The following is an 18,482-nucleotide window of genomic DNA, read 5'->3' on the forward strand; positions in this document are numbered from 1 at the left end:
CATATTTGAGTCGTCCCATAGTGGAGCGCTTAGCTTCTCGCAAAGGAAGAGCCATTGGTTTTCAGAGGTTGCTAGAGCGGAATAAAACTTATAACTCAATTTTTTTGGTGAATCAATGAGTCAGACCTTGGGTTTGATAACTACTTGCGACCGTGCGAGTCATTGACCACATGGGCGAAGCCGCGCACTCTGCGCGGTCGCCCATCTCCAGGCCTTGTATTCTGTCAATTTTGTCATCTGCAACCGTGGGGTTTCACCAGCTCCAGCCGTCCTACCCCATCGGCTGTCCCGGTTCGTCATCCAATTTTCATACTGTAATGCCCCAGTGCATACCCGCTAACTACTCCATTCAGAGAACGTTCCTCTGCGAGTATCTGCCAGCTCGCCGCCGATCTCAGTCTTTGTACCCAAATAGCAAGTAAGATTATATCTGGCAGCATTAACTTTTTTTTTCGTTTTTCTTCTTCCAACAGATCGACTCGCAGTGATTTTATATTTCAAGCAGACTAAATCATCCCCTACTGCTTTATCACTATTCTAACTGTTTCTTCGATTCAACCGGAGTCTGTAGAATTCCAGATATTCGATGATTGAAGTGATCATCCGAAATAGCCGAACTCCGGGACTCCTTTTGCGTGGTGGCGGGCCATCCCTAATGTAAAAGTCTGCACTGTATACTCCACTGGACCCACGCCGCAGCTTACAGAAAGACCCTTGTCTGCACGGGCATTTCCCTCCGCAGCCGCTCCAGATAGTATGGAGCTGCTCTTTCGGGCTACACGAAGTGATGAAAACAGATATTATTGGTTTTTGTGCAGAGGGTGGTCCGATTAATATGGCAATGGTGCAAGAAAAAAGCGGGAAGAATAAGCTTAAGTTCACTGCCTAGTGTGGCCAAGTGCGTATGTTAGCGTTGGATTCCCAGTTGGACCGCCGAACTCAATAGAAAGTTTGCCGAAGAACATCCTAGGATAGTACTCCGTATGCCCTCTCCATAATCGATCACTCGGAAATTTTCGTCGCGGTTTTGCCGCTGTGTGGAGACAGTGGTGAGCGCACAGTGGAGTCGCGGTACGCTCACTGGCCAATTCCTGCGGCTCGATCGGCCGGCTCCCACTGAACGACCTTCGGGCCCACCGCCTTCCAGAAGCCACGGGCTCGGAGTGGCACTGCGCTTTTCATCTCCACTGATAAACGCGTTATCGGGCCGCGAAATGCTTCCTTTTTACCCACTGGTACCTACCATATGTCCCGCCGCGCTGGCTCGCACGTTCTACTTTTCTGTTTCTCCATCGCCGGTCCCTTCGTTGTGTTGCATAATTGATATCTTCAGCGAATTTTTATTCAGTATACCCTGTGTCGAGGCGCACAATGCCCATCACTCTTCCCAACGATGTCCTCCTCTTGATCGGAGAACATTTGGACCGGCAAGATCGCTGGAACCTCTTGTTCGTCTCCAAGCATTTTCATGATTTGTTCCTGCCGCTTTTCTACCGTTCGGTCGCTCTTCACAACTGGCATAGCACCTTTTCGTTCCTCCGCGCCATATTGAAGCGACCATCACTTGCACGCGCAGTTCGACAATTGGACCTGGACGCTTGGCAATCACAAAGCGTATCAGATGATGAACGGGCCCAGATTCGTGACTCTGTACAGCTGAGGGATTGGTTGGCAGCCATCTCGTACTCAGAGGACGAGCAGTTACACTGGAGAGAGGATCTTCAAAATGGCTGTGGGGATCCCTGGGTTGCCCTGGTGCTTCCTCTGTTGGGTCAATTGCGACGCCTGCGTTTGGCGTATGCATCGAACACTCCTTACTTGGGTCAGCTTATGCAAAGAGCCGTTAACCCCGAAACGCCATTGGATGGTCGCCCGGTACTTAGTCGATTGAGAGAGGTCTCGCTGTGCCACCGGGAGGATCTGGACCGCCCGATAAACCAAGACGATGCTGAACGAGAGGATCAGTCATCACCGTCATCAACATCCCTGATTCTTCCGTTTTTCCAACTGCCCTCGGTGCAGTCGCTCCACGCGGATTCCGTGGTTGATCCTAGCTCCGGCACATCGGGGATCTCTGAGGACGGGGGAAATGTGAAGGAGCAATGGCCTACTGGATTCTCCTCCATTAAAGAGATCGATCTTCGCTCCAGCAACGGAAATCACGGTATGGAGAGTTTGATCGCGTCATGTGCAGATCTGCGGTCTTTCAAATATCAGCATTCCGACGCGCATATCCTTTCACATGGCTACCAACCATCCGCCTTCCATCGGTCTTTGACACACAGCAAGAATAGTCTTCAGACCCTGTGGTTGGACCAACATGGCGATCATTACCCCTTCACGGCCGTCGGACTGAACCAAACGCACGACGAGTGGTTCGGGTCGCTGGCCGGCTTTCTGGCTTTACGGGAGGTGCGTATTCGACTGCCCAACCTTCTGGATATCCGATACCAGAGTCAGCCGAGCACACCTCTGGTGGATTGCCTCCCACCCAAACTAGAGACTCTCTATATCGAGGGATGTGAGGAACGGAATCTGTCCATGCTCGCCTCGCAGCTCCAGACTGTGATCAAGAACCGCCAGGCCAAGGTACCGCAACTCCATCGAGTGGATATCGAAGGCGCATTTCACGATGATGCTTCCGACGACTCGGGACACACCGAGCCCTCTCCGACCGAGTGTCCTGAAAATACGATCAAAGAAAAGATCCTTCAAGCCGCTGAGCCTTTGCACGTGGATTGTCTCAACGCGGGAGTCGAGCTTCATCTCCTCGACCGCATGTGTTCTGCCCCCATGGAGGTATCATGGTGAGGTTTGAGTGTGATGTACATGTTACTTTTATCCTGGTTGTGACTACGGTGTTCGATTTGAGCGCATATAGAGTTTTGCATTGCGCATACATATAGAATATATCTTGCGGAAGTGTTTCACCATGGCGGTTGGGGAAGATATGAAGGATATATATTTTGGCTGGACCATATGCGTTTTCTTCATCCGTTCCGTCCCTGCACCACCGACTCTTTCCTATTTATCTAAATCTCAAGCGGAAAGACTGGCTCTACTACAAGAGAGCTTATTGCATATGAAATGGATATTCTATGTCAAGTGGTACGTTAATGTAAGACGGATTGCACGGTCGCGCCACTGGTGCCGGGGTTTACAGCGAAGCAAGGACAGCATCGGCGCCGGATTTCTGCGACCGGGTGATGGAGTCAGTAAATCATGTCCAGGACGGAATACTTTGGTTTGCCACAGAATGTAATTTCTCATACCTTCACCGCGCCCTTCTCGGTCTCAATTTGGGCGTAAGAAACCTTGCCATGGTCCACAACTATGGCATACCGGCCCGTGCGCCCAGACGCGCTGTCGGCCCAGCCAATGCTTTTGGAGAATTGGGCATCGGGGTCGGACAGGAAGAGCTGTCGAGAGATAGACAGATGAGAGTTGGTCACTTGGAAAAAGGATAGAGGCTTGCTCACGATATCATCTCCGTGCACCTTGTTCGCCTTGCCCCAGGCGCTCATGACGAAGGGGTCGTTGAAAGCAAGCACGGCCACGATGTCCACACCCTTCTGTCGGAGCTGGGGCAGGTTCTTGATATAGCCCGGCATATGGTTCACCGAACAGGTGGGGGTGAAGGCGCCTAACGCAATCAACAATCATGACGTTGTGCTTCAAAGTCCCGACCAAAACCACTGACCTGGGACCGAGAAGAGCACCACCTTCTTATCCGCCCACTCCTTGGACGCATTATAGTTGATCGGGATCCCACAGGCATTCATGTCACCACTTTCCTCCGACCACGGGATGTACCTGACTCGGAGATCAGCCATTGTCGTCATCGAGCAGGATGGAACTCACTTGAAGACCACGTCGCTGGGGAACTGGTCACCGGGTTTGAGTGTAGTCATGATGAGGGCAGTCGGGGGTGCAGTTACGGGTGTTGAGTTAACAAGTGAGGGAGAGGAGAAGAATGATCGATTGGCGGGGCAGCAAGGAACCTGGGGAATAGTTAGTTAATCATCCAGGCTGATTCATCCGGTGGTCGGAGCCCTCCGTCGGCTAACCAATTACTAACTACAGGATGTCGCGAACGGACTGTCGCGGGCAACAGAGTCTGGTTGGACACAAACAGGTCTTCCCTACCACGACGTTTTTTATTTCCATATTCCATGGCGACCGCACTTGATATGCCAGGTGGTGGCTGGTCCAGGATGATGATCTCAGATGACTGTCGGATGGCGACTTCACCTTCGGCTCCCAACGCCCACCATTCACCTATTAAACATGCACTGTTTCTGTGGTGCGAGGCATGAAGGATCAGACAAAAGAAGCGAATAGAATCAATGCATCGTTATTTAATGTTCATTCTCCCTCGCCTCCTGATCTGAGTCCACAACTGAGCGGCCGGGGACCAGTCAATTCATCAAATCCTCGGCATCCACCAGCAGTGCGTTGATAGGTCCCCACAAAGTATCATTTCCAGTGCATCCTCTATACACAACAAGGCGCAATGACGCTCCCGTCGGGACAAATTAGCGTATCACAAGCCATGCATCACCTACTCCGGATTTTTAGAGAGCTCCTCACATGGACCGCAGGGCTGTGATTGAAGTATAAAGCTGCATCAGGGCCCCCACGATTGACTGGGAACTTTCTTCATTCTCAACTCGCCCAACACCGCTGTTTGCTCACTATGTTTGAGAAATCCCTCAAGGAAAGTCGCTCCGAATGCTTGCGCGACTGAGTTGCTCGCCGGTGGGTTTAGTACTGAAAGGTCTCAACATTCTATATGACCAGCTGACCTTTTTGGCTGCAGGCCTTCCTCATCGAGGGATACCAAGCTGGCATCCTCGGCGGTGTCCAGGATACTAAGCCGTACCGTGACGCCCTTGGGGTAAGCTATCATTGAATCCCTGTCTTGCAGTTGTTGCTCACGACTAGAAGAATCCAACCGGCAATAACATAATCCCGATGATTGCGTCCGCCTATACGTTAGCAGCTATGGTCATGTCCGCCCTAGTGGTCATTGTGGGGATGCCCTTGGGCCAGCGGAATTCAATCCTTCTTAGCACAGTGCTCATTTTCTTTGGTGGAATCATTCAGGCCGCCTCTTTTCTGTGGCCCAGATTATTGTCGCTCGGATTATTTGCGTGATTTTATACCACGTTATACCATCCGAAATGAGTATTCACGCCAGTGAACGCGGTCCCGACGTTGCGATAAATTACTCCTCCTTGCTGGGAGGTGTAGCTCTATCATATTGGATGACTTTGTCTAATCAAATATCATTGGTGGGACCATCCGGCCTAGAATAGGAACGATTGATGAGGCTAACGTAGACTCACAATATAAAATGACCATTGCGATACAATCCCTTTTTGCTTTGGTTTCCGGAGTTGCCATATTCTTGTCCAGACACACCAAGATGGTATTATGCAAAGGGCCGAAATGCTGAAGGTGTTCAAACCTTGGCCAGTCTTGTGACTGGTCTTTGGGCTGCACGAGAAGCTGCGAGTGAACTCGGATTGCCCCCGCCACGTCTGCCAGCTGCTGATCCAAGGGACGCTCAGGAAAACCTAATCCAATGGCGTCTGTGATCGAGTAGCGGTATAGATCTATAAAGAGTGCTTTTTTTTATTCAGTTGAATGTTTACTTTGTATGTCCTTCCTTCAATCAGTACCACTGGTGCGGCCGAGCCATTTTTGCACTGTCTTCTCGCCTTCCAGCATCGAAACAAATTGGTCATCCACGTACACCCAAGCCATCTGAGCTCCTGCAAACAGAATCCCACAATACCGCATTTTGTCATCGTTCAAGGTCTGCAGCCTCTGCTTTACAGCTTTGATTTAGATTGCAATTCTGGTCTCTTATCTCTGACAGCTTACAACTTAATGGCATGTGATTGCTTGTTCATATACATTGTAAAGTGTACAGTTCCTGCCACATGCAAACATCAGTTAATAAAGAAAATACATAATTATTTCCAATTTCCAGGTTAGTCCATTGCTATCGCACAGAACTCTATTCTATCCAATTATTGTTGGATAGGGACTGCAGTTGCCACAGTAGTCTCTTTCTCTTTGAGTCCAGTCTTCGTTTCCACATGTTCCTTCCCCAAGCGAGTCTTCAAAACGAACACACTTGCAAATATACCCAAGCCAGACATGCATGTATACATGATCCACATATTTCTCAAGCTCCAGGAAAAGGCGTTCCTGACAGTAAGCACCTGGGTCGCATCTCCAATGGTCTTTATGAGCTCAATATTTGCCGCAGCAGAATCTCCCGACATCTTCTCCGCCATATACTCTGACATTCCAGCGGCCAGAAACTCAGGCTTCATGTGAGCCATGCTGTTTTGGAAAACAACACCCCCAATAACAATTGATGAAGCTGTTGCGAGATTTCTAATGAAACCAAGTGTAGCAGTCGCTGTCGCCGTTTCGTCCTGAGATACCATTGCTTGAATAGCGATAATTGGGGTTTGGAAAAGGAATCCAGATCCAATACCACCGACAATCTGATAACCAATTATCTCACCTAGAGATGAGTGGGTATTGAGATGGATGTATAAACCATTCCCAATCGTCAGCAAGGCCAGCCCTAGCCAGATAAGCTCTAGATATCGTCCAGTTCGATGGATAATTGCGCCTGTGACTATGCCGGAAAGGGCTTCAGTGATGACAAGGGGCAAGACCATGACTCCGGATCGCATAGCCGATGCACCCTTCACGGATTGGAGATACAGCGGGATATAGTATTCTCCAGCAATAAACACCTGTTCGTCGATAATTAGCTCAAACTTTGTGAGATGAAAGGTCTGCTCACAAAACCATGTGCAAAGGCCACTGCGAGGCTAGCAACATTAGACCCCCGAGAAAAGAGGTTCAGTGGCATAAGAGGGTGTTTGGCAAGCCGTTTCTCGCTATAAATGAATAACAAGGAGCAAAGTGACCCAAACACGATCAAACAGATCACTTGCGGTGAGCTCCAGGCAAATGTCTCGCCGCCAAAATCCAATGCCAGGAGCAGCATCAAGGTGAGACCCAAGATAGATATGCTTCCAAACCAGTCAATAGCCCGGAAACCATCCATAATCTTGGTTTGGGGATTATGCACATCCAAAAAGAACGATAAAAGTATGAAAGCGAGCCCTGAAACAGGCAAATTGATCCAGTAATTCCATCTCCAAGAAACGTACTCAGAAAATGCACCGCCAAGAAGTGGACCAATGCCACCAGCCAGAGCCCACATCAATTCCATCAATCCAAGATAGAGGCTTCGGTGTCTGGGGTATTGTCAGCTTGTACGTCAGAATGTAAAATGAATTTCACAAGGTTTTACCTAATACTGAAGAGGTCAGAGATAACGATGGTAACCAGCTGGATTAAACCACCGCCAGCGACGCCTTGCAGCGCACGACCAGCGATAAGCATTGGCATATCCACAGCAGTGGCACAGATAATGGAGCTTATAAAGAACCACACAACCGCTAGAAGTAAAATGAGTTTGCGACCCCATATGTCGGACAGCTTGGCCCAAATGCAGGCACCAGCAGCATTTGCAAGAAGGTAAGCGCCTCCAATCCAGGTATATCCGGCTGCAGAGTGAAGTTTTGCAGCGATAGTTGGAATCGCCGTAGCCATTATTGTCTGATCTAGCGCGGCAACGAACATAGACAACTAGATACCGGTCAAATTCTGGGAAATACAACTAAATGGACGGAGTATGTATACCGAAAGAGCGACCATAATGGCAAAAAGTTGGACTTTACTCCGCTGCGGTGTCGGGATAGTTGATTCAGGGTCCATCGTAACACTCGATAACTTCTTATCCATGACGAACAGTCTCCAGTCACCTTTTCCAAGGGGAATAAAAATGGAGTTCTTATTCGTCTCAAGACCCCAGGAAACCCTGAAAGCGAGTGTGATCTGACTCAAAAGGTTCCCCTCGTCTAAGCCATGAAAATTTGGTTTAGTGGTCTGCCCCACATAATCCGCAATTGAAGTGGGGGAGCCCACCAGCAATCATAACGGGAAGCCCCGATGCCCGTATTTTTCTTCAATCCTGTGATCGATGTTCTTTCCCTGTCTAGTAAACAATATAGATTTGATACATAGCCAAAACAAGAATTGTAGGTTTCAACTCATCACACAGAGAACAAAAACAATTGTTTTTGAGTTTTGCGAATCTAATAATATATATTGCGCGAACATATGCTCGCAAAGGCCACACTGCTTGGAATTATTTGTTGAATGTGTTAGAACATTCTTTTATTCTTTAGCTACGTCCTTGTACAATAATAATAAGGAAAATATAATCTTGGAAAATTACGCAGTGGGAATATGTTCGACGGCGGTAGATCCCGCGATATCGGACGTCCTAATAGGGAAGCCGCTAAGCCAAAAGAAAAATTTTCTCCTGCCTTGTTACTTGCACTTTTGCACGATGAAACCTCATCCGGCAGGGTTTGATACATCTAGTTTCATTATCAGAATATCTTTGGACGTAAAAAGATGATACAAGTCCCCGCCATCGCAAGTGCCATGGACTCGGTTCATCAGTCCGAAAAAGATGCGGCACTGGCTGTTGTGAGCGATGTTGCCCAGGCGATTGACCCGGATATGGAGAGAAAGGTCCTTCGAAAGATCGATATGTATTTCATGCCCGCGATGCTCATAGGTTGGTTCCCTGATAGTGCACCACCTTCAGATGCCTTGAAAAGTGCTATGCCATTAAGTATCCGACTAACCGAACGCAGGTTATGGAATGGTTTACTATGACAAGGCCATTCTAGGTAGTGCATCCATTTTTGGCATGACCACGGATTTAGCCCTAGAAGTAATCGACTATTCGACCTCTTCACCGTCTGCCGACACTTCACGTTTAAGCTGGGCAACATCAGTCTTCTATTTTGGGATGTTGGCTGGTCTGTACCCCATGACTTTCATCTTTCAGAGATTTACTACTCGCTACGTCTTCGGTCCTGTGGTCCTTCTCTGGGCCATTGTTTGTGCGTCCACTGCCGGGGTGTCGTCATGGCACGGATTGTTCGCCCAGCGATTTTTCCTTGGTGCGTTCTTTTGCGTTTCTATTGTAATAACAGCACATCTAATCAAACTAAGGTTTCATTGAGAGCGTCATTCCAACAGGTTTCATGACTATCGTTAGTGGCTACTATACACAAGAAGAGCAAGCTCTGCGCCAAGCATGGTGGTTTTCCGGCACCGGTTGGTTTACTATCATCGGTGGAGCGCTCAATTACGGTTTTGCCCAGATGGAAACAGATGATCTAGCTAGCTGGCAGTATATCTATATCCTTGCAGGGGCATTGACATTTATTTTTGGTCTGTGGTGCTGCATAATGCCAAACTCCCCAGTCTCAGCTTGGTTTCTGTCTCCAGAAGAGCGAATCGTGGCAATTGAGCGACTGCGGAAAGGCCAGACTGGTGTACGTTGTCAAAAAATTAAGCTCTATCAGATCAAAGAGTCTGTAATGGATGTCAAAATCTATTTGGTAGCCATTATGATGACCGCGGCGTGAGTTCATCCATCATTAAATTTTGGAACGGCAAGGCTGACAACAGCAGATACACTATCAATGGTGCCATTTCGGGCTTTGGTCCTTTGATCGTGTCTACTTTTGGCTATAACACCCTTGATTCTATTCTATTCCAGTTTCCCGTGGGTGGCATTTGTATCATTTTCATTCCTTTATGTGGATACATCTCCAGTCGTGTCCCCAATACACGCATCCCAATGCTCATTGCTTGCTGCCTTCCTGTAATTGCAGGTTCTGCCATGATCTGGAAATCACATTGGGGATACCATCCAGCTACCCCAGTTGTAGGTTACGCACTAACCGGCTTTTTCGGTCCTGTGGTAAGCCTGATCATCACCATTGGAGCCAGCAATGTGGCAGGGGCCACCAAAAAAACTGTTATGGCAGCTACAGTCTTCGTGGCATATGCTGTAGGGAATATCATTGGCCCACAACTGGTGAACAGCGGAACAATAGCGCAGCATTACCCAGAGCTTTGGACCGGTATAATTATTTGGTAAGCCTATGAGCCAGAGTCTATTGATTTTTGTGCAATCTAACCAGATAATAGTTATTGCGTCACCATAGTCGCCGCTTTGTTGCTGTACCGCGTACTCTGGAAAGAAAATAAACTTCGAAGTGCACTAGACTTGGACGAGGTTCAACGAGACACGATCGCATTCGACGACCTCACAGACAAGCAAAATGCATTCTTTCGGTATGCCTTATGATACAAGCATGATCATATTTCCTATGGATAGGACCAGCAGGTTTGCAAGACAGTATTCGAACACCATGGACGTTGAAGCATGTCGCCTAGAATACCCAGTGAAATAGTCAATATCAGGTCGACTTCTTCAAATTGTAACGAAAATGAATACTTGATGCATCTGGTCACTCAGTCTCAAAAAGAGATCCAAGGGGAGCTCACGTATGACCCTTATTGCCCGACAGAGTGAAGGACGGAAGGTCGGTTTGGTGTCAGGTGAAATACTGTATCTTGGTTCAAGACTTTTTCAGAGGCCCATACCACAGAAAATTTTCAAACCCATTAATTGAAGTGCAAGATCCTCGGCTGAGTGTGAGTACGCACCGGGTAAGATTAGTTGCTTTAGATTTAGCGGGACGCGGAATCTTAAGATTCCGTTTCTTAACCCCGCAAGATATCTTAGTGTCATAAAGGTGGGCAAACTCCTCTGAGAGAAAAAAGGGGGAAAAGAAAAATCTTTTGAGGATTCGCTCATCTTCATTTAAGATGGATGACAGTAAAAGCTCCGACATAGTCGATTGCCCTGAAGCTCCCGCCATCCCGCACGATCCCAGATTCGAGATCACTTGGGAAGCAGTAGATCCAGAAAACCCACGAACGTGGTCGGTATGGTACCGGAGCTTTATTGTCGCGTCTATGTCTTTCTCAACCACGATAGTGTAAGTACTCATTGATCCAAATTGGGTGGTAAAACTAACCCAATTTACAGAGTAATATATACTACCATGTATACCTCAGGGGTTGAGGGAATGCAAGAAACGTTCAAAATTGGGTCTAAGACAGTTATACTTCTTGGTTTAACAACCAATCTCTTTGGTCTTGCTTTGGGATCTGTTATCCTTTCGTCTTTGTCAGAGATATATGGCCGCCGACCGATTTATCTCATCTCGGTTTTTTCCTTCGGGCTTCTTATATTGCCAGTTGCTCTTGCACCCAATATCGAAGCCATTCTTATCAGTCGATTTTTAGGTGGCTTTTTCGGGGGAACAATGATTGCAGGCGCACCAGGAAGTGTAACAGATGTTACAGACGATAATTACCGTGCATTGGCATTAAGTTGCTGGAGCCTTGGAACTATGAACGGGCCAGTTCTTGGTATGATTTCCGCGGTGAATAACATTTTATGCCGTATGGCTAATTCTAAGCTGGGTGCTGGACATACAGGTCCCATAATCGGTGGTTTTGTGTACGAGTATCTCGGCTGGCGTTGGATCAATTGGCTTGTCCTGATCTGTACTGGAGTTTCCTTGCTCTTGATATTTCTGGTCAAAGAGACCTATGCACCCGCTCTTCTACGGAAAAGGACAAAACTCAAACAGAAAGAAACCGGTGATCAACGGTGGTGGTGCCGCTTCGACCATGAAGTGACGGGGATTCAGGTCTTGAAGATAAACATGATCCGACCATTTCGAATGATCATCTTTGAGCCTATATGGTAAATCTCTCTTTTGAAAGTCTCCACGCTTCTATTTTGAACATGGATACTAATTTCTTTTCTTCGAAAAAGTCTTTTCTGGAACTTATATGTTGGAGTTGTTTATGCAGTTCTCTTCCTATGTTTTGTGGCCTATCCTATTGTTTTCCAAGAGCTTCGTGGCTGGTCTCCGGGCCTTGCTGGGCTTAGCTATTGTGGAATCGGGACAGGTACTGCAATAGCTGTTGTCCTGGAGCCCATCATTCGAAAGATTATTTCCAAGCACCCGCGCGATCGATTTACTGGACGACCAGCTCCAGAGGCTGCAGTTTTTGCCATCTGTATCGGAAGTGTTCTGATTCCAGTTGGCGAATTTTGGTTTGCTTGGACCGCACGGCCACCCGTTCACTCGATTTACCCTATAGTTGCCGGTCTTCCATTCGGACTCGGGAATGGTTTGACGTTCATCTATGCAACAAACTACATTGCGGGAAGTTACACCGTATATGCAGCATCCGGGCTGGCGGGCAATTCGATTATTCGTTACGGCCTGGCTGGAGTTCTCCCCCTTGCCGGTTCCAAGATGTACCACACCTTGGGGCCAAACTGGGCTGGGACATTGCTTGCTCTCGTTGAAACGGTCCTCATTCCTATTCCTTTCATCTTTTACAAATATGGTCATAGAATCCGTGAGCGAAGCCCCATGATTGCGAAAGGAAGTGGCACGGAGATTGTTATTTCCTAAAAGCTTCTTCTTGTGCGTGAAAAGAGATAAGAAATTAAGACTTACGAACGAGACTAGCACGAAAAGTCTATCATCAAGCATATGGTATATCTAGAGTACAGAATGAGCCTGGCGGCTAGAAAGCAGAATCTAAACAATCCATCCGGAAACTTGCAGGCAATCACTGGCCTACCTCCATAACCCTTGCTATAGTTAATTGTATCGTTCTTTTTATGCTCATTCCGTAATCCGTACTACGCAGATGTCTCTTTCCGTGAATATTGATTTTGTGCTAAGATGAGACGCATCGAGAGTTCCTTTTTAATGTCTGGGACATACATCAATCCCAGACTGGAGGGAGATAAGTATTCAGGTCGCTTGTAAACAATGTTTGTAGCCATTCCATTCCGCCCCCTATCATCTCTCCAGGCAGCCATGCATTTGGATCGGGTGCTGATACTCTATTATCACGCACTGTATGAATAGGCACTGTTGTGGCTAGCGTGTCGACTCGGCGAGAGCCAATAGGTGAAGCATAGACTGTGTCTTCGGTACTTTGTAGGCCCGCATTATACCCCCCGTTATATCCACATGATGGTGCCTCTTGGGAGCTGGAATTTCCCTCTTGGTTGGGATCCAATGTATCAGATGCTGTCAAGGATTCTTCGATATGGTGGCTACCGACCTTGGGATTGCTCCGTTTCGATTCCCGAGTAATTGGGGCATATTGCGATTCTTCTGCAAAAGACATCATTCTTTGAACAAGAGCCCCTGGGTGCCGCTCTCCTGGGGCGGGTCTGGATCTTTCTTCGTCGGGATATTCCGATATTGATCGGAATCGAGCTCCATTAAGCATGGATGATCCTGGACCGCCAATCGCCATACTATGATGGCTTTCACCGCTTGGTAGAGAGATTCGAGTGACAGTGTCTAGTGTTGCAGTTGCCATTTGATTTAGTTTCCAGACAGCTCGGGCCATTCTACCAGACACCCATGTCATCCGGCAGTGGTTCTCTAGTGATCTCGCCGCCTCCAGTGTCAAATCGCCATAGGCACGTTTAAATGAAGGTTGCTTGATGATTAATCCCAACGCAATTATAGTCGCGCCAGTCAGATAATGCAGGAATGGAAACGTGTACTTGGGGTGTTCCTCAGGAACATTACTGAAGTTTTCGATGATACTCTGAGCCAGATGCATGCACATGACTTCATTCTCAATAGTTTCTGAGGATGGTTGTTGATGAGATAGCGTTTTATGGAGCATCGGCTTTCGGATTAGCAGGTGAAGCGAAGACCACCGCTTGAGATACGTCAGCATGAGAGGGCCGATTTGGAAGAACATTATTTATGGGAAATGGACATACAATTCGCATAATCAATTGTTGTTTCACCTGCCACCAAACCAGCCCTTCCGTCCTGCACTCTGTCGGACAATAAGGGTCATATGTGAACTCCCGTTGGATCTCTTTTTGAGACTGAGCGATCAAATGCATCAAGTATTCATTGAGAAAATGGCTTGGTGTAGATTCGGTCGTGGAAGCGCCATATAAGGCTTCCCAGACTTTCCCAATTACTTTCGAATAGGCAGTCATGGCGATCAGGTACGGTACTGCCGACGAGATATTCTCGCATGACGCTGCATTGGACACCGAAAATTGTGAGTCGTGGCATATTCGAAGCCACTCGTCGCTCACATCTTGAGGAAATCCGACATCGACGTTCACGTCCTGGATTAAAAACGGACGCCCTGTTTCAAGGGCCAGCCGACGATCCAAAATGTACATACACCACCACAGGCGGCGGCACATCTCGCTCTCAAAGGTCCCCATGCTATCCACTACTCTGCGTCTGTGGAGCCCAATATGGTGCGCATGCGAGATGGTGAGAGCCAAGACCTTTTCAGCTGGGCCATGTGCATCGAGGCGGAAGAGATAAACAACCTGGGCCCAAAAATCAGTATCATATTTTATGCACGGACGAAAGTTTCGTTCTTGGAGCCCTTACCATCAAGGTTATGGTCTGCAAAACAATGATCTGGTTATCACCATCGTGAAAACTGTCAAGAAGGTCACCAAATATATCTCTTCCCGCACTATATAAGCTCCAACCAGCCGAGTATAGTTCCTCTCCCGACTGAAGTCGCGAAGACTCGACACATTTTCCATTGGCAAGGCACAGGAGTATATGAGCGACCTGGATCCGATTCTCACTGTTTAGATGACCATGTGTGGAGAAAATAAAGAACTTCTCCCATGTCTCTTCGTAGAGAGCCCATAATGCAGGAATATGGAGGAAGGGAACGAGTATATGAACTTCTTCGCAAAATTTGCGTATGAGACCACTCCACAGCTCTTTATCGGGCACAACCCCGTGGGAGTCTAGTATCTTGTGGACGTAGCTTGTCTGGCCGCGCTCTGAGGTATGATCAGCTAAGTCATCCGGGGGGGTGTCAAATGGGATCCAAAGGAGTGCCCTGGAGAAGTAGATCGCAACCTCTCATATATAACTCCCATCTGCTCTAAGCGACCTTCGATCAAGGTAATATTGTGTGCTAAGGATGTTTCTCCGGAGAATGTGGGCACGTGCTGCGAAGAAGTGCTGCCTTGACTTCGTGTAAGGGAATTAGCAGCCGGAACATCCTGTAGCGGCTGCAGTCTGCCCGGCTGAGTGAGGGTTGTAAGAGTGTCTCCAAGATGGTTCTGAGAGTGAGTTTCTGGGGGCATGATCAGGCTCAGCTGATTTTCAATACGACTGACTCGAAATAGAAGTTCGTTTTCAGTGCTCCTTTGGATTGTCTCTCAGTTCTTGGCAAATTCTCAAATAAAACAGCCGCTGTAAGCTCAAGCATACTCGACTGACCTGTTATGTTCGTATGAGCGTCTGCTGGCATCCCGACGTCTTCCGCGCATGTCAGTCGTCTTCTTCTGACAGTCTCTTCCCTTTAGCACACATGAGTGGCATGGAGACCCTCCGTCACACTATTTAGATCACGAAATGTGACTTGTCAGCAACTCTGCATGATTCTCCAGCTTCCAGATGATTACACTACCCTGATCTTTCGTTTCTGACAATAGCCGCTGATTGTGGTTAGCCAGTTTTCAATTGTGGAAAATGGACATTTGAGCACAAACCACGCTTTGGAGACATATTTTCCCCTTTTCGGCCGTTTTGGCTGAGACTCGCTGGGGGCTACACGGCTAGCATCTTGGTCCTGGGAAGGATCACAGGCTTGTGTTGAAGATAAATCATGGCCAGTCACCTTTTTCGGATCCCCGATTGCTGCTTGCCACTGTTGACTCCCTTTCATGCTGCGACAGGGTCATACACTCTGCAGTTACCGAATTATGGATTGCAACCAGCAACGGAATTTAAGCGGGGAAACTAATTGTGGGTCTCGGAATTCACGGCAATTTTGGATGGAGATTGTCTCTAATGGATGCCTAAGGCATACAAAACGTACAACAAAGACGGCTATCTATAAGACCACCAATTTGTAAGGTCCAATTTAGGGGCTGGTATAGGTATAGAAATTTTAAGTACATTGTTCATGATGCGTGTCAACGGAGCCCCGCTAGATGTAAACACAAAAAGAAATTTAACAAAAACAGGCGCGCAGAAAAAAGCGGGTATAAAAGATTTTCAACACCAAAAGTGGTCGTCTGATGCCACAGTAAAAAGCCTACAAAGCTAAGAAGAAAAATGAAAGAAAAAGTGGATCTGGTGCTCTCATGTCTTGAGGTTTGATCCCTTTCACCTCGTTTCACCATCGATTCTCTATTATCGTCGAGTTTCTTTCTCGGCACTATGAACGATTGTTTCGTGGATCACTTTAATACCGGCGTTCTGACTGGTGTGACTATTGGTCTCCCAGTCCCCATCACCAGCGGTACACGTGGGAGGCTGTTGCCTCGATGTCGGCAAGATCATTTGCTCGTCGCTTGTGGTGTTCCACTGCGTGTCGGCCGGAATCGACAGGGGATGGCGGAACTTCTTGCGCCTAACATATCCGTTGTTGCTTGTGTCACCATCTGACAGTGGATATGCAGGATAGCTTTGAGATCCGCTCCGAGTGGTAAAGTAGAAGCCGGCACGGCGAGCTGCACGACGGACTAATGGGTAGATCATTGGGACATTGCCGATAACGACAGCGACAAATGTCTCGCGACAGGCCCAGCTGCCAGCTTGCTCAGCGCCATTGGCACCAGCCTATTGAACCTTCAGATTAGAACTCAAAGTTGTGTAGAGCAAAACTCACTGTCAGAATCAGAACACAGCGAAGGATACCAGCCATCATAACGAACAGGCCACCGCTGAACAGTACAAGAAGCTCAACCTTCTCGTGCCACCGAAGTCGGGCCTTAAAAAGCATCTATTTCCAGATAATGTTAGAAATATCTAAGCAATTCAACCAATTCTGGTACCTACTGGGGCAGGAATGCTGATCAGATAGATGTCCGTGGTAACATTCAGGACCACGGTCACATAAATATCGATCTTGGACACAGCCGGTTGACAATGGTCTTGAAATGTACAGTCAGTTAAACGGCATTCAGAGGGGCTTTAGCTGGAACTGACTTCCGGGGTTGGGGTTGATTTGCCAATTCTTGTGTATCGGATGGCACCCAAAAAGAATGGAACAGATCGTGGCAAGGTAGGTCACAGCGATCAAGCCAAAAGCAACATGAATCCGAGTTCGCATGTTGGCCAGGCCCATACTGACTCAGGATGTTAGCGATTGTTTTCTTGGATCTGGTAGTGGAACGCACGTCAATCGCGAGTAGAATATTGCCATGCATGTTTTGAGCAACCACAAAAGGAGCGTATACAAGGACCAGCCGATCACCTGAACTTTGGAGCCACCAATACGTAATCGATATTCCTCGGAGTCGGGAGACAGAGTGACCCGCTGCTCGTTTGTCATCGCATTGTTGGCAAGACCTTTGAACCATGCGCCCACAATATATGCAGCGCCAGTTTCCAATCCATACACCACCTGCAAGCCGCGGTTAGCTAGGGCATCGCGTTGCTCTCCCAGTACCACTTACACACGCGAACGGCATCAGATAATCGTCGATCTGGAAATTACTCGGTCCAACCATGGTCCAGCGAGCAAGAATTCGTAGGCTAATGACCACAATGGCCACCCCCAGCAGAGTGAACGCCTCGGTGACAAAGTCACCCATAGTTGTCCAAGTGCGAGGATCGTTTTTCTGGACGATTTTTCTTTCTGTCGTGGAGAGTTGTTAACAAAAAAGAGACAACTTCCAACACCGGGGAGTTGTCTAGATAAAGGCTAAATGCCAACCTGACATACAGGGATGTGGCGGCACCAGCAACTCAGTATCTCGGTGACTTCGTCTCCGTCGTGTCTCTTGTCATTGGAACTTGGACGGACAAAGAAGCAAGGCCGCATCCCCCCCCAGTTGATTTATAAACCCCAATAAAAAGAAAATGGAGCCCTCGCCGTCAGCGGGTCGTTGCGCTATCTGCAAAGCTAGAGACCCATCAAAAAAGGAGATCTGAACATGTGAAAACTAATTATGACAGGTCAGTGGCCTCTGTCACGGTCTTAGGCTCCATCGTTAACATCCACCGTTGAACGCAATTCCTTCTAGCGGCTCGAACGGTTGACGGAGAAGGTCTTATCTCGCAACTCCGGAATGAAATGAGGCTTGTGGGTGAAAATCGAGACCATTCTTGGGCCGGGTAACATTTTCTCGAAACCTACAGGGTGGGCGCCCCACGATGCCCCTCCGGCCAGGTGAGAACTGCCTCATTCAGTGCTCGATCGGCATTGGACAGCGGCAGGGTGATGGTCTTACAGCTTGCCAGGGCCGGGTAGAGGTAGGCTTTGTCCAACCTCAGATACCCCTGTACGATCGGCTACAAACCAGTTCAACCGCCATCCTCCATTGAGCTAATCTTCTCCGTTCATGTGAGATGGGGAGTCCGGCAGACTTCTCCTTTCTCTTTGTGTAGTGCGGCCAGAGACATAGGGAAAGCAATGAACCTGCTCATAACCGGCGGTCC

At 48.0% G+C, this 18,482-nt stretch overlaps 8 protein-coding genes across 8 annotated transcripts; 4 read left to right on the forward strand and 4 right to left on the reverse strand.

The window, feature by feature from the left end:
- Positions 1 to 1,371: 1,371 nt before the first annotated feature.
- Positions 1,372 to 2,811, forward strand: N7510_005275 (uncharacterized protein; the record flags this gene model as incomplete). The annotated part of the gene is made up of 1 exon (XM_056977201.1): positions 1,372 to 2,811. The coding sequence occupies one exon, from the start codon at positions 1,372 to 1,374 to the stop codon at positions 2,809 to 2,811; it is 1,440 nt and encodes a 479-aa protein (XP_056833233.1).
- Positions 2,812 to 3,157: 346 nt separating this feature from the next.
- Positions 3,158 to 3,911, reverse strand: N7510_005276 (peroxiredoxin family protein; the record flags this gene model as incomplete). The annotated part of the gene is made up of 4 exons (XM_056977202.1): positions 3,158 to 3,193; positions 3,273 to 3,643; positions 3,701 to 3,813; positions 3,862 to 3,911. The coding sequence occupies 4 exons, from the start codon at positions 3,909 to 3,911 to the stop codon at positions 3,158 to 3,160; spliced, it is 570 nt and encodes a 189-aa protein (XP_056833234.1).
- A 2,127-nt stretch (positions 3,912 to 6,038) lies between these two features.
- On the reverse strand, positions 6,039 to 7,842 carry N7510_005277 (MDR family MFS transporter; the record flags this gene model as incomplete). Its single annotated transcript, XM_056977203.1, has 4 exons — positions 6,039 to 6,782; positions 6,833 to 7,292; positions 7,349 to 7,686; positions 7,741 to 7,842. The coding sequence occupies 4 exons, from the start codon at positions 7,840 to 7,842 to the stop codon at positions 6,039 to 6,041; spliced, it is 1,644 nt and encodes a 547-aa protein (XP_056833235.1).
- A 678-nt stretch (positions 7,843 to 8,520) lies between these two features.
- On the forward strand, positions 8,521 to 10,365 carry N7510_005278 (putative MFS transporter; the record flags this gene model as incomplete). Its single annotated transcript, XM_056977204.1, has 6 exons — positions 8,521 to 8,686; positions 8,766 to 9,077; positions 9,130 to 9,544; positions 9,595 to 10,062; positions 10,117 to 10,263; positions 10,329 to 10,365. 6 exons carry the CDS (start codon positions 8,521 to 8,523, stop codon positions 10,363 to 10,365), a joined length of 1,545 nt encoding a protein of 514 aa, XP_056833236.1.
- A 435-nt stretch (positions 10,366 to 10,800) lies between these two features.
- N7510_005279 (uncharacterized protein) lies at positions 10,801 to 11,059 on the forward strand (the record flags this gene model as incomplete). Its single annotated transcript, XM_056977205.1, has 2 exons — positions 10,801 to 10,973; positions 11,026 to 11,059. 2 exons carry the CDS (start codon positions 10,801 to 10,803, stop codon positions 11,057 to 11,059), a joined length of 207 nt encoding a protein of 68 aa, XP_056833237.1.
- A 4-nt stretch (positions 11,060 to 11,063) lies between these two features.
- Positions 11,064 to 12,473, forward strand: N7510_005280 (MFS transporter; the record flags this gene model as incomplete). The annotated part of the gene is made up of 2 exons (XM_056977206.1): positions 11,064 to 11,653; positions 11,822 to 12,473. The coding sequence occupies 2 exons, from the start codon at positions 11,064 to 11,066 to the stop codon at positions 12,471 to 12,473; spliced, it is 1,242 nt and encodes a 413-aa protein (XP_056833238.1).
- A 729-nt stretch (positions 12,474 to 13,202) lies between these two features.
- On the reverse strand, positions 13,203 to 15,175 carry N7510_005281 (fungal specific transcription factor domain-containing protein; the record flags this gene model as incomplete). Its single annotated transcript, XM_056977207.1, is given in 5 exon segments — positions 13,203 to 13,336; positions 13,353 to 13,752; positions 13,817 to 14,392; positions 14,457 to 14,945; positions 14,960 to 15,175. 5 exon segments carry the CDS (start codon positions 15,173 to 15,175, stop codon positions 13,203 to 13,205), a joined length of 1,815 nt encoding a protein of 604 aa, XP_056833239.1.
- A 1,054-nt stretch (positions 15,176 to 16,229) lies between these two features.
- On the reverse strand, positions 16,230 to 17,635 carry N7510_005282 (uncharacterized protein; the record flags this gene model as incomplete). Its single annotated transcript, XM_056977208.1, has 6 exons — positions 16,230 to 16,658; positions 16,708 to 16,821; positions 16,878 to 16,972; positions 17,028 to 17,167; positions 17,219 to 17,445; positions 17,498 to 17,635. 6 exons carry the CDS (start codon positions 17,633 to 17,635, stop codon positions 16,230 to 16,232), a joined length of 1,143 nt encoding a protein of 380 aa, XP_056833240.1.
- Positions 17,636 to 18,482: the final 847 nt, after the last annotated feature.

The sequence above is a fragment of the Penicillium lagena genome (genome assembly GCF_028827675.1).
Source record: "Penicillium lagena strain IBT 129212 chromosome Unknown utg000003l_segment0_segment0, whole genome shotgun sequence".
NCBI classification, from domain to species: domain Eukaryota; kingdom Fungi; phylum Ascomycota; class Eurotiomycetes; order Eurotiales; family Aspergillaceae; genus Penicillium; species Penicillium lagena.